The sequence below is a fragment of the Mandrillus leucophaeus genome, unplaced genomic scaffold (genome assembly GCF_000951045.1).
Source record: "Mandrillus leucophaeus isolate KB7577 unplaced genomic scaffold, Mleu.le_1.0 Scaffold360, whole genome shotgun sequence".
In the NCBI taxonomy this organism is placed as follows: domain Eukaryota; kingdom Metazoa; phylum Chordata; class Mammalia; order Primates; family Cercopithecidae; genus Mandrillus; species Mandrillus leucophaeus.
Genome location: NW_012103810.1, coordinates 2,046,704 through 2,060,003, shown reverse-complemented (window position 1 = coordinate 2,060,003; position 13,300 = coordinate 2,046,704). Strand labels below are relative to the sequence as shown.

Below are 13,300 nucleotides of genomic sequence, written 5' to 3'. Positions count from 1 at the left end.
CCCTCTCTGGGCCTCAGATTCTCCCCATTAGTTTCCCTGACTGCTCATCCAAGTATGTGTGTCTGACTTTTGGTCTGTCCATGCATTCCTCAGAAATCTATCTTGCTGTCCATCTTGCCATCTGTCTGTCCATCTGGGTCTGTGAGCACCTCGGTGTTTATCCCTCTGCGTGGGTTTGAACTCGGGTGTCTCTGAGCCCCCTCTCAGGCCTGTGATTGCACTTGGCCTCGGCAGCTCGGGCCTGGGGACTCCTGACCAGGGCCTCTCTTCTAGGTTTTCTCTAAGCTGCTGTACCCCATTGTCCGGGGAGCTGCCCTGTCTGTGCTCAAGTACATGCTCCTGACCTTCCAGCACTCCCACGAAGCCTTCCACCTGGTAAGGGCCCTGCCTGCTGCCCCTGGGCTCTTGGTGCAGGTCACTTGGCTGAGGCCAAACAGCCGAGGTGTGGGCTCTGGCCTCCCTTTGGCTGTGAGGAGAGGAGTAGTCATCCTATTTTGCAGATGAAGAAACTGAGGCAGGGTGTCTTAGATCATATGTCTGGGAAAAGGAGTCACCTGCCTGCAGAGTTGAGAGCCCCATCTGGGTCAGGGGACAGTGGTTAGGTGGGCAAGCCTCCCTACCTCAGAGAGTGCTGCGTGCTGTCAGCAGGGACCACAGCCCCGTGTCTCAGGTGGGCGGGTTGGTGCTGAGCCTGACCCAGCTCTGCTCCCACAGCTGCTCCCTCACATCCCCCGCATGGTGGCCTCTCTGGTCAAGGAGGACTCGAACTCGGGGACCAGCTGCCTGGAGCAGCTGTCAGAGCTGGTCCACTGCATGGTGTTCCGGTTCCCGGGCTTCCCGGATCTGTATGAGCCTGTCATGGAGGCCATCAAGGTGAGTGACGGTCCCCTACTTGGGCCTCGCCCCACTCTGACAAAGGTGCCAGTGTGGGCCTTCCTGTGGGCCATACCACAGCTTGGTGGCAGTCCCCGTCACCTCCCCAGGTCCATCATGTGCCTCAAGCACACTGAGCCACTCACGTTCCCCAAGTGCCCGGGCTGCCTTATGGCTGCTCTGAGCTTTTGCACGCACGGTGCTCTCTAACTGTAAACCCTTCTCTGTCACTGTAGTGTGGACATTAAAACACTTTCTCTTTCTCTGCTCTGCCTGGACAGCTCCTACTTACCTTGTAAGTCTCTGTTCTAGTGTTACTTCCCTCAGGATGCCTTCCCTGATCACTGTCAGTACTCCGCTGCCCTCCACCAGGCTGGACTCGGTCCTCGCTGGGCTCCCACAGTCTTGGTACATCCCGCTGTCACATGTTGTCACTGTCTGCCTCCCTTGCCAGACTGTGAGCACTCCAGACCAGGGATAATTTACAATTGTTCACATGACTTTACTGATGTCCTGCTCTGCACCAAGCCCAGGCTGGGAACTGGGGGCACGGGCGTGAAGCAAACGGAGTCTCCTCCATTGAGGGGATCGCAGCCTAGTGAGGGTGACAGACTTGGATACAAGAAACTCTGGTCAGAGCAGCTTTTGAAAATGTCTACAAGGTTTGGCTTGAGAGCAGCCAGAAACCAGAGGAAGGAAAGATCTCCAGCTACAGAAGACAGATGAGGCCTCATTAAGCTGGGCTTGACAGGTTGCTAGGATCTGACAATGACTGACATCTGTGGCTACTGCTACACTTGACAGTGTTTTCCTGTATGTTATGTCTTCTGATGCTCGCAAGAAACCTACAAAGAAGATATGGTTCATTTCAATCTCATAGATGAGGAAAGGGAGACTTGCAGGTTTGGTGACTTGTGCAAAGTCACGGAGGTAGTGAGACATGTAGCTGGAGTCTGGACGGCAGAGCCCTTCCCCATTGCCTGATAGAGAAGGCAGGTTGGGCGGGGCGAAGGGGTCTAGGTAGGTGGCCCTTGCAGAACCTTTGATTTGACTTTCACATCTGCAGCACAGCAGACGAGATAACCTGGAAAGTGTCCTGCTACAAAACAGCTAGAAATGCTTGTTAAAATATAACCAACATCACTTTAAGTACATAGCTGAACTTGCAAGAAAGTAAGGGGGAGTCCCCAGGGGCCAAAAAGGAAGAGAGAACTGAATTCCAGAGTGGTAGGTGAGAAACGAGGCTCTTCCTCTGGGGTGAGGCAAGCGCGTGGGTGAGATGGCCAATCTCAGTCACAAAAGGGCTTGAGTTGGTAGGGACAGGAGGTGAGACTTAGGGCCTATCCCCAGTAGGGAGTTAGCACTAAGAAGCCCACTAAAAGCCAGGACCCAAGAAAGGTTTTACCATTAGCAAAAGAATGGTCTGGGGCAAAATATGCACGTGGTTTTAAGTAGACATCAGGGGAACTTTTCTGGCTTGTTCTGGGCTCTGGATTAGGAGAAAAATGTAATCAGTGGCCTTCTCTCGTGGATTTAGGGGTTCAAATTAATATCATTTTGGGGGTTGTGGCCCTTCCCCACGTTAAAAGTAGTCATAAACTTGTAGTACCCACGGGTAACCTGGTAGAAAGACATAAATCAAGCCATAAAGGTAAAGTTCTACTGAAAATTAGTTTGTAGTCCAAAAATTATAAAACACACAAAGGAACAGTCCTGCATGAATGACAGTTGGTAGATGCAATAAACAAAACTTCTGCTATTTACTTAGGTCTTCTCAGTTTTTCAAACTAGACACGAGAAAGAACTTTTGATAATCAAAGCTGACCTCCAGTGGAAGGGGCTGCCACGATCGGCCATGAGCCCCGACAGTGGAGGCGGATAAGCGGACCTTGCTGTGTCAGGTGTGTTACCCACCTGGGTTTCTACATGGAAAGGGAGGTAGGAGGAAAGCTTGGAGATGCTGTGGCTGGGTCTGTTTCCTGCTAGATTGTGAGCTGCTGTGGGCAGGAACCCTGTCCTTTTGATCTTTGTGCCTAGTAGATGTCTGTGAGCGAATGAGTGGGATATTGTTCGAGCAGGACGGTAGTGTGGAGAATGCTGTAATGAAAGTGCAGGCAGAGAGGAGGGACCCTGCCCCGGGCACTGAGGAAAATCCATGATGAGTGAGATGCAGGCTTTGCACAACAGGGGCTCATAGATGGTCTGATCCAGGGGACGAGGGGAGTCTGCACATACCTGTACCAGTAGGGGCAGGGAGTTAGGCTTTGTAAGATGATACAGATACAGTCCTTCTCAAGGACCCTGTGCCTTGAGAAGATCCTGGAAAGCTTCATATAGAGGGGATACAGGAGTTTGATCTTGCTGGATGGGGACTAGAAAAGGACACTGTGGATGCATTGGAGGGAGAGGCATGGAAGTGGGAACGTGTGAGGTTAGTTTGGTGGTAATGTGTGAGGGGAAGGGAGATGAGAAAAACCAGCAGAGCAGTGCCTTGAAAACTAGGTTGAGCCACTCGGCTAGATCTGGGCTTCTCGAACGTTTCCATCCAAGCACTTGATGTCAGAGAGGGGAACTCACCCAAAGCAGCCTGACATGAGCTCTGAGTTTCTCTACAACCTCACTTTCTCTCAAAGACTCAAGTATATATGTTGTAATTATAAACATGTTTTAATATTCCATGTTTTTCTTTGAATGTTAGAAAAGATGGCTTCACATTTGTTCTGTGGCTTTGAACACTCCTTTGTACGAGCCAGTTTGAGAGGCGAGGCAGCAAATTATAGGATTTTACTGCTTATAAAATTATTTTGCATGGGTTCTATGAGTACATCCTTTTGTACATATACCTTTGTAAATAAGCTCTGGAAAGTTCTCTGACTTAGGCAGATGTATCAGGTTATGGCAGTTTCTCTGGGAGCTGTGGTACTTGCCAAGGGAGCCATCACATGTCAGTTTCTAGTAACATTATTAGGTTCTTAAGTGATTTTGAAGTTTTTATTTTCTTGAGTATAAAGTTACCTTCTTTGGGAATAATGGCATTTGATTTTGTTCCTTGCATGGATATTTTTGCATCTTTTCTGTGTGTGCACAGATGTGTGGGGTTCTGTCTGCCTTTTTGCCTCCATTTGTTCATGTTGTGGGGTAGGGGGGCAGACAAGTAGGGCATTAGATAGGGCATCATGAAAACAAAAAGGAAGGGACGGAGAAGATACTGAGCCTGTATCTTATCTGTCTCCCCGCTGGCATCTCCTTGGTATGTGTGTGTGTTTTTAATCATCTGTGAGAAGTGACTGCTCTGATAAATTATCCGATAAATGATCTTGGGAGGTGAATGAGCAAAAGTGTTAAACCCCACTGGGTGAGCAAGACCTTTTGTGGGAGCCACAGGATGTGCACTAGGAAGACGAGGGCTTTGGATGCCGAGCTGTTTTGAAGCTCTGTGGAGCCTTGGACAAATCTAAGGTCTTGTGGCCAGGATCTGGAAATAAGATCAGGGCTAGAGGAACCGTTAGGAATGTTGCTGAAATCTAAGTAGCAGGACGTGGTGCTTGATGTTGCTCTTTGGAAGATACCTCTAGCATCATTAGAACTAGTGCTCGGTGGTATTCTTAGGTGCAGCTGTTTGATGTGACACAGATAATGAGTGGGAAGCATGCTGAGGACCAAGACGCATACCTCAGACCCCAGGGATGTGCCCACTGTCCTGACTGTGGGGTCAAGTTGTGGGGAGGTGACTCTTCTCTTGAAAGCTGATTCCGCAAATCTAAAAGTAAAAGGTGGAAATGGGCACATCACTGTGTGCCCGCACCATGAAAATGCAGGATGCCAAACTGACACAAGGAAGGCATATCCTCACTTGACAGATGAGGAAACGGAATCAGAGAGCCTCACCACCACCAGACAGCTAGTGCGGACCGGAGTCGGGGCTGGCATTGGCATCCTGACATCACTGGGTTTGGCCTGTGGGCCAGGGTTGGCATTGCCTGAGCTCTTTTAAGAACATGCGTATTCTTCACTTACAGTCATCCTGGACTATTATTTTCTGTCTGAATCTTCATTTTTTCCATCTATAAAATGGGAATTATGCCACCTTAAGGCAGTCATGACCTGAAAGACCATGGAGGCAGCCCATATGTCAACTGAAGGGGTTTGGAAGCAGGGGACTGTTCACACACACCCCAGAACATCTGTGGGGCGGGGTGTGTGTGTGTCTGGGAGGTCACGGGGTTGGCTGTATCTGAGAAGGCCTCCCAGAAGAGGTGATATTTTTTTGAGCTGACCCTGGTGCCTACCATCCTGCCTGCCTGCTTATTCCCTCCTCAGGACCTCCACGTTCCCAATGAGGACCGCATCAAGCAGCTGCTAGGGCAGGATGCCTGGACTTCGCAGAAGAGCGAGCTGGCAGGTTTCTATCCCCGGCTCATGGCCAAGTCAGACACGGGCAAGATTGGTCTCATCAACCTGGGCAACACGTGCTACGTCAACAGCATCCTTCAGGCCTTGTTCATGGCATCTGAGTAGGTGCTGCTTTGGAATTCCCTGTCTGCCCTTGCTTCTCTCCTCTGGGCTCCCTGATGACAGGTGGAAAGGTTTGGGGGGCGGGGGTTGGAGAGGGTGGGCCTTGCTTGCATTGCCGACATGATTCCCTGAGGTCTGTGGGGACTGAGAGCCTCAGGCCATTGCCAAGGCAGTAGGTCAGGACTGAATGGGAACTGAAGAAGGGGCTTCAGGGGCTGGGCAGCACTGGGAAGGGGGTCTGCTCTGGACTGGCTGACATCACTGACTCTTCTCCTGGAGTCCATGGGGGTGGATTCGGTCTTCCAGAGTAGAACTCCCACCCATCCTGGTATTAGACATCTCTCTTTTAAAATGAAACCAACACAATCTTTATAGTCTATGGCCACCTATCTACCTATGGCTTACTTAAAAGATCAAAGTTTCAGCTTTGATTCAGTGAAAATAAGCTTTGATTCTGGCTTATCATATGTCCTCAAGTCAGTTTCTTTTCTCTGAGCGTCAGTTCAGTGGGAGGAGATTGGAGCTAATCTCCAAGGCTGCTGCACATTCTTCTCAAAATGCCTGGTGAAGGACTAGTTTTGTTTTTCTTTTCTAAATTCCAGTCTGCTGCAGAATATTACTTTGGTAAAATATAACAAAATGACTTACTAGAAAAACGGTCACATGCTTGTATGGTCGTTGTGATGCTAAAATGCTATGTATGTTCCTAAGTGCTCACTCAACTTCTGACCTTACCTTGAACTGAGACCAGCCAGGTGGCCCACACTTTGCCTAGGGCGCTTCCGTGCAGTGGGCTGAGTTTGGAGAGTGCATGGGCAATATGCCCGGAGCTGCTTGTGAGATCAAGAAATAAGCTGCAGCCTGGGAATTGGCTTGTTCCAGAGAATGTTCGTGTAGGGAGGGGAGCTGTCTCCTATAGGATCAGACCCTTCCCACTAGGAGCCAGTCTACCCATCCCCACAGGGTCCTCTTCTTTCAGCATATTCCTCACATTGACCTCTGTCTCCCTCATTGGGAGGCAGGGGAACAGCTTGAGGTGGCTCTAGGGGCAGGGGCCAGGGCCCTTACAGGAGCTGTAGGAGTCAATTGGAGGGCCCAGGTCAGAGCAGGGCCTGCTGCTCTGGAGGTGGATAAATGTCTTTCCCCAGGGAAGCAGCTAAGAAGGGAGTGCGAGGGGCTGCTGCGGCTGGGATGATATTGGTGCAGATCCTGTGGCATGTCCCAGCCCTAGAACCCTGGAACCACAGGACCTTAGGACATTTGAATCTTTGAGTCCTGAAGTTATGAGGTCTCAGAGCTGGAAGGGGCTACAAGGATCACCTTTGTACCCTTCATTGTCCAAAACATGTCTATTGTTGTGTTCCTGACCTCAGATACCCCAGCCTGAGTTGTTCACCTGCTCTTCCTCCCCAGTCCCTGGCCTCTGGCTCCATCCTGGGGTAGAAATATCTGTTCTGCCTTTGGCCTGGAGGCTCTGGGCTGCCTGTGACATGCATGACTAGAGACTCCTTGGGGGCCCACGGCTTACCTTGGGTGCCCCTGCTTTGTTTTGAAGCTTCAGACACTGTGTGCTTCGCTTGACTGAGAACAACTCACAGCCGCTGATGACCAAGCTGCAGTGGCTCTTTGGCTTCCTAGAGCACAGCCAGGTGAGTGTAGGGGGAGTCAGAACCAGGTGGAGAGGCAGCTCTGGTCAGGCCCTGACACGGACACCTTTCCCTTCCCCAGGACCTGCCTGCATCTGGCTGTCATCTCCCATGTCAGTAGCTGAGCCCCCAGCGGGCCTGGCATGTGGAGCTAATTTAGTGCCCCCTTGGGGCAGGAGGAGGGCCCCCTTGAGCCCTGTCCCATGTTGTGCTGCCCAATCTTCCCCCTTCAGCAATTCAGTCCATCGCATTATGGTGTTGCCATAGTCCATCTTATGCTGCTATAACCAAATACTTGAGACTTGGCGATTTATGAAGAAATATATTTCTCAGTTTTGGAAGCTGGGAGGCCCAAGATCGAGGGGCTATGTCTGGTGAGGGCCTTCTTGCTGCATTACAATGTGGTGGAAGGCATCACGGTGTGCGAGCATGCATGAGAAGGGAAAGCGGGGTGAACTCATCCTTTTATCAGGAACCTGCTTCTGTCTCAGTGTGCACCACTGGGGAAAGCAGATGGCCTGTGATAGGGAATTAATACATTCATGAGGGCAGAGTGCTCAGGACCTCCTCCCCTCTTGAAGTTCCCGCCTCTCAACACTGCTTCTCTGGGGACTATGTTTCCAACACATGCTTTTTGGAGGACACAGTCACACCACAGCATGTTGCTTCATTCTGCTGTCATTTTTGAGTACCCACATAGCCAGGCAGCCTGAGAGCTGTTGAGAGTACAGAGGTTAACAGAACAACAACAATCTCTGCCCTCATGGAGCCCAAAGCCCTTGGCCAGGGATTATACAAAGCTCTGTGTGGGGGCACAGAGATGAGTAATCCCTCCCTGGCTCATGGAGGGAAGGGAAAGGTCAGTGAGGGAGGGTTGGGAAGACCACATGGAAGAGGCGGTGCTGTATCTGGGACTCATCTTGACGGGAGAGAATGGCAGTGAGCGGAGGCAGGGAGAGCAGATTCCTGGAGGCTCGTTCATCTCTGTGATCCCCATGCCCTGCTCAGAGGCATGGACATGTGGGCTGGGATGGGTCGGGGACAATAGAAAGTGGGGAGGACTTCATGGAGGAGGCCGGGAAGTTTGAGGCCGAGGGTATGAGGTAGACCGTCAGGCCTAACCTGTGCAGAGCTGGCTGGTGAGTGGCCTCCTGCTCCTGACCGTGCCTTTCACCTGCCCTGTCCTAGCGGCCTGCCATTTCCCCAGAGAACTTCCTTTCTGCATCCTGGACGCCCTGGTTCAGCCCTGGCACCCAGCAGGACTGCTCGGAGTATCTGAAGTACCTGCTGGATCGGTAAGTGGGCCAGAGCCACGCGAAGGCTCCAGGTCTAGAAGGTCCCTGGGGGCAAGCCCAGTACCTCTGAGCTGTGTTGCAGCTTCCGGGGAATAAGTGTGCTGCCTCGAACATGTGGAGGGCTTGGAGAAGGGGTGTGCTGGAAGGGCAGGGACTGAGTGTGAGGGAGATTTGGTAGATGCTGAACGGAAGTGACCTCTGGGAGGTCATCGTGTACATCTGCACACTGGGCCGTGCATCTTTGTCACTGCTATGGAAGCACGTTACATAGCTCCAGCAAGTCTTTATGTAGGGTGTGTGGGTGAGTCTAGCAAGCGTGCTGTGTGAGCACATATGTGGATGTGTGAGCGTTTGGTACGTGTGTGTGGCTGTTGGGGAAGATAGATGGGCATGGATAAGCTGAGTGCCCTGGAAGGGGACCCACATGTACATATAGAGACTCTGCTCCCTGCCCCAGGCTGCACGAAGAGGAGAAAACAGGCACAAGGATCTGCCAGAAACTCAAGCAGTCCAGCTCGCCCTCCCTGCCCGAGGAGCCGCCGGCCCCAAGTTCAACCTCTGTGGAGAAAATGTTTGGAGGCAAGATAGTGACTCGAATCTGCTGTCTCTGCTGCCTCAACGTCTCCTCCCGGGAGGAGGCCTTCACGGACCTCTCTCTCGCCTTTCCTCCTCCTGAGCGCTGTCGCCGCCGCCGCCTGGGCTCTGTGATGCGCCCTACAGGAGACATCACAGCCCAGGAGTTGCTCCCAACAGCCAGTGCACAGGGGCCAGGCAGGGTGGGTCCTCGGAGGCAAAGGAAACACTGCATCACAGGGGACACCCCTCCCACCAGCCTGGACATTGAAGGCCTGGACTCCAAGGAAGCTGGTGGGCAGAACAGTCAGGAGGAAAAGGTAGAGAGGGATGAAGAAGGGAAGGAGGAGGGAACGGAGAAGGAAGAAGCGGGGGAGGAGGAGGAGGAAAGCACCAGAGGGGAGGAAGAGAGGGAGGAAGAGGAGGAGGTGGAAGAGAAGGTGGAGAAGGAGACAGAAAAGGAGGCTGAGCAGGAAAAGGAAGAAGACAGCCTGGGAGCGGGGAGCCACCTGGACGCTGCCATCCCCTCTGGGGAGCAGATGTGTGGCTCTGAGGGCTCCCGCTCTGTCCTGGACCTGGTCAACTACTTCCTGTCCCCCGAGAAGCTGACAGCAGAAAACCGCTACTACTGCGAGTCATGTGCCTCCTTGCAGGATGCCGAGAAGGTGGTGGAGCTGAGCCAAGGGCCGCGCTACCTCATCCTCACACTGCTGCGCTTCTCCTTTGACCTGCGCACCATGCGGCGCCGCAAGATCCTGGATGACGTCTCCATCCCCCTGCTGCTCCGCCTACCACTGGCTGGTGGCCGGGGCCAGGCCTATGACCTCTGCAGCGTTGTGGTACACTCTGGAGTGTCTTCGGAGAGTGGTCACTACTACTGCTATGCCCGCGAGGGCGCTGCCCGCCCTGCCCCTTCTCTGGGAACTGCCGATAGGCCAGAGCCCGAGAACCAGTGGTACCTGTTCAATGACACTCGGGTGTCCTTCTCTTCCTTCGAATCTGTCAGCAACGTCACCTCCTTCTTCCCCAAGGACACAGCCTATGTGCTCTTTTACCGGCAGCGGCCCAGGGAAGGGCCCGAGGCTGAGTCGGGCTCTTCTAGAGTCCGGACCGAGCCCACCCTGCACAAGGACTTGATGGAAGCCATTTCCAAAGACAACATTCTTTACCTACAGGTGAGCTGAGCCGTGGGGCCTTTGATCTGATCTCCTGGTGGAGGGAGTTCAGTCCCATTACTGGCTTAGATAAGTCATTTCCCCTTTAAGTCTTTTTTTAAAATCCCATTCATCCATTGCTCAGTGCTGGGCATATACTGGTGGCCCAGACAGACCTAACCCCTTACTTCAAAGTAACAGACACTGAATAATGAATGACACAGGTTTATTTTTTCTTTAAGTCCCAGGGTACATGTGCAGAATGTGCAGATTTGTTACTTAAAGGTGTGCCATGGTGGTTAGATGCACAGATCAACCCATCACCTAAGTATTAAGCCCTGTATCTGTTAGCTATTCTTCCTGAAGCCCTCCCTCCCCCACCACCCCCAGCAGGCCCTCGTGGGTGTTGTTCCCCTCCTACCCCCAACAGGTGTCCATGTCTTCTCATTGTTCAGCTCCCACTTACAAGAGCATGCGGTGTTTGGTTTTCTGTTCCTGTGTTAATTTGCTGAGGATAATGGCTTCCAGCTCTATCCATGTCCCTGCAAAGGACGTGATCTCATTCCTTTTTATGGCTGCACAGTATTCCATGGTGTGTATGTGCCACATTGTCTTTATCCAGTCTATCATTGATGGGCAGTTGGGTTGATTCCATGTCTTTGCTATTGTGAAATGTGCTGCAGTGAACATACATGTTCATGTATCTTTATATTAGAATGACTTATATTCCTTTGGGTGTATACCCAGTGATGGGACTGCTGGGTCAAATGGTATTTCTGCCTCTAGGTCTTTGAGGAATTGGCCACACTGTCTTCCATGATGGCTGAATTAATTTACACTCCCACCAACAGTGTAAAGGCATTCCTATTTCTCTGCAACCTCACCAGCATCTGTTTCCTGACTTTTTAATAATCACTATTCTGGCTTACTTGAGATGGTATCTCATTGTGGTGTTGATTTGCATTTCTCTAATGGTCAGTGATATGGAGTTTTTCTTTCATATGTTTGTTGGCCACATGAATGTCTTTTGAGAAGTGTTTGTTCATCATATCCTTTGCCCACTTTTTAATGGGGTTTTTTTTTTTTTGGACATTTAAGTTCCTTGTAGACTCTGGACATCAGACTTATGTCAGATGGGTAATTTGCAAAAATTTTCTCTCATTCTGTAGGTTGTCTGTTTACTCTGATGATAGTTTCTTGTGCTCTGTATAAGCTCTTTAGTTTAATTAGATCCCATTTGTCATATTTTTGCTTTTGTTGCAATTGCTTTTGGTGTTTTCATCATTAAATCTTGGCCTATACCCTGAATGGTATTGCCTAGATTTTCTTCTAGGGGTTTAATAGTTTTGGGTTTTACATTTAAGTCTTTAATCCATCTTCAGTGACTTTTTTGTATAAGGTGTAATGGAGGGGGTCGAGTTTCAGTATTCTGCCTATGGCTAGCCAGTTCTTCCAGCACCATTTATTAAATAGGGAATCTTTTATCCATTGCTTGCTTTTGTCAGGTTTGTTGAAGATGGTTGTAGGTGTGGAGTCTTATTTCTGAGTTCTGTATTCTGTTCCATTGGTCTGTGTGTCTATTTCTGTACCAGTACTATGCTGTTTTGCTTACTGTAGCCTTGTATAGTTTGAAGTCAGGTAGGCATGAGGCCCATGAGGCCTCTGGTTTTGTTTTTTTTGCTTAGGATGGTCTTGGCTATATGGGCTTTTTGGCTCCATATGAATTTTTAAATATTTTCTAATTCTGTGCACGTGAATGGTAGTTTAATGGGAATAGCATTGAATCTGTTACATTGGGCCCTATGGCCATTTTCATGCTATTGAGTCTTCCTATCTATGAGCATGGACTGTTTTTCCATGTGTGTCCTCCCTTCACTTCCCTTGTTAGTTGTATTCCTAGGTATTTTATTCTTTCTGTAGCAGTTGTGAATGGGAGTTTATGATTTGGCTCCCTGCTTGTTGGTGGTGTATAGGAATGCTAGCAATTTTTGCACAGTGGTTTTTGTATCCTGAGATTTGCTGAAGTTGCTTAACAGCTTAAGAAGCTCCTGGGCTGAGATGAGGTTTTCTAGATATAGAATCATGTTATCAATGCAGTTATTTAATAAGTGTGCTGAAGGAGGAGCACAGGGACCAGTTGAGTCTGAGGGGGAAGAGGATGCTTCTGGGAGGGTGTGTGTGTGTGTGTGTGTGTGTGTCATACTACCCACGTGGGCCTCCTATGTGCTATTTTACTGGCAGCGGCCCAGTGAGGGGCCTGAGGCGGGTTCTCCGGGACAGCTTCTGCCATGCTGTCCAGATGAAGGCAGGGTGGCGATAGGCTCTCCATGAGGCTGACCTCATGGCGGCAGGAGGATGCGTTTTCTCATAGGCAGAGCCCATTCCTCGTGATCACGAGGCCTGTAGACAGGTTCCCATGTGGTGTGATGTGACCACCCCAGGCATCCTACCACTGAGCTGCAATGTCTCTAGGAGCCCTGATTCCTTCCTCTGTGTCCAGTCCCTGGGGACCCAGAGATGACACTTAAAGGTGTGCTGGGTAGACTCTGGCTTCAGGGTGGGAATTCTAAGTTTCTTCTCATCTGTGTTCCCAGGAGCAGGAGAAGGAGGCCCGGAGCAGGGCGGCCTACATCTCTGCACTCCCCACATCTCCGCACTGGGGGAGGGGCTTTGATGAAGACAAGGATGAGGATGAAGGCTCTCCAGGGGGCTGCAATCCTGCAGGTGGTAATGGTGGTGACTTCCACAGACTGGTCTTCTGATGTGAACCTGCTGCCAACCCAACCCCTTCCCTCCAGGAGCCAGGTGGGGCCTGAAGGAGGCTGTGGAGGCAGGCTCAGTCCTGTAGTAGGCCTGATGGTACAGCTCATGGCACCTTAGTCCTCAGCCTGATGAAGGATACACAGAGACTCTCAGATACGGAAGTGAGACCTAAGTCCCTCTCACAGGGGATCAGTCCCATTAAGATTTTACACCCAAGTGTCCTGGTTAACTTGAAGCAGCAGAGATGGGCACACGCGGGTCTTTGCCTCCCCCTCCCTCCCCAGCAGGCTCCCCATGCTGGAAGAGCTGATGTTCAGGAAACAGGGCTGGACCTCAGCTCTAATGTTTTGACATCAAGTACTATTTTCCTTCTGACTGCTCTACAGTATAAAGCACAGCAGGATCCAGGCCTTGCACAAAGAAGGGGGCAGTGGTACCTCTGGCTGTCCTCTTGTTTCTCATATGGGGGTACCTGCACTGT

At 50.9% G+C, this 13,300-nt stretch overlaps 1 protein-coding gene across 1 annotated transcript in view; it reads left to right on the top strand.

Annotated features, from left to right (window-relative positions):
* Window positions 1-13,300, top strand: part of USP35 (ubiquitin specific peptidase 35) — a 19,672-nt gene extending 6,372 nt beyond the window's left edge. Inside the window, exons 2-8 of the mRNA XM_011989711.1 lie at window positions 274-375; window positions 715-873; window positions 5,194-5,387; window positions 6,944-7,037; window positions 8,223-8,329; window positions 8,787-10,077; window positions 12,651-13,300. Of these exons, the coding sequence (XP_011845101.1) occupies window positions 274-375; window positions 715-873; window positions 5,194-5,387; window positions 6,944-7,037; window positions 8,223-8,329; window positions 8,787-10,077; window positions 12,651-12,818 (2,115 nt within the window). The 3' untranslated portion in view covers window positions 12,819-13,300. The remainder of the gene's footprint in view (window positions 1-273; window positions 376-714; window positions 874-5,193; window positions 5,388-6,943; window positions 7,038-8,222; window positions 8,330-8,786; window positions 10,078-12,650) is intronic.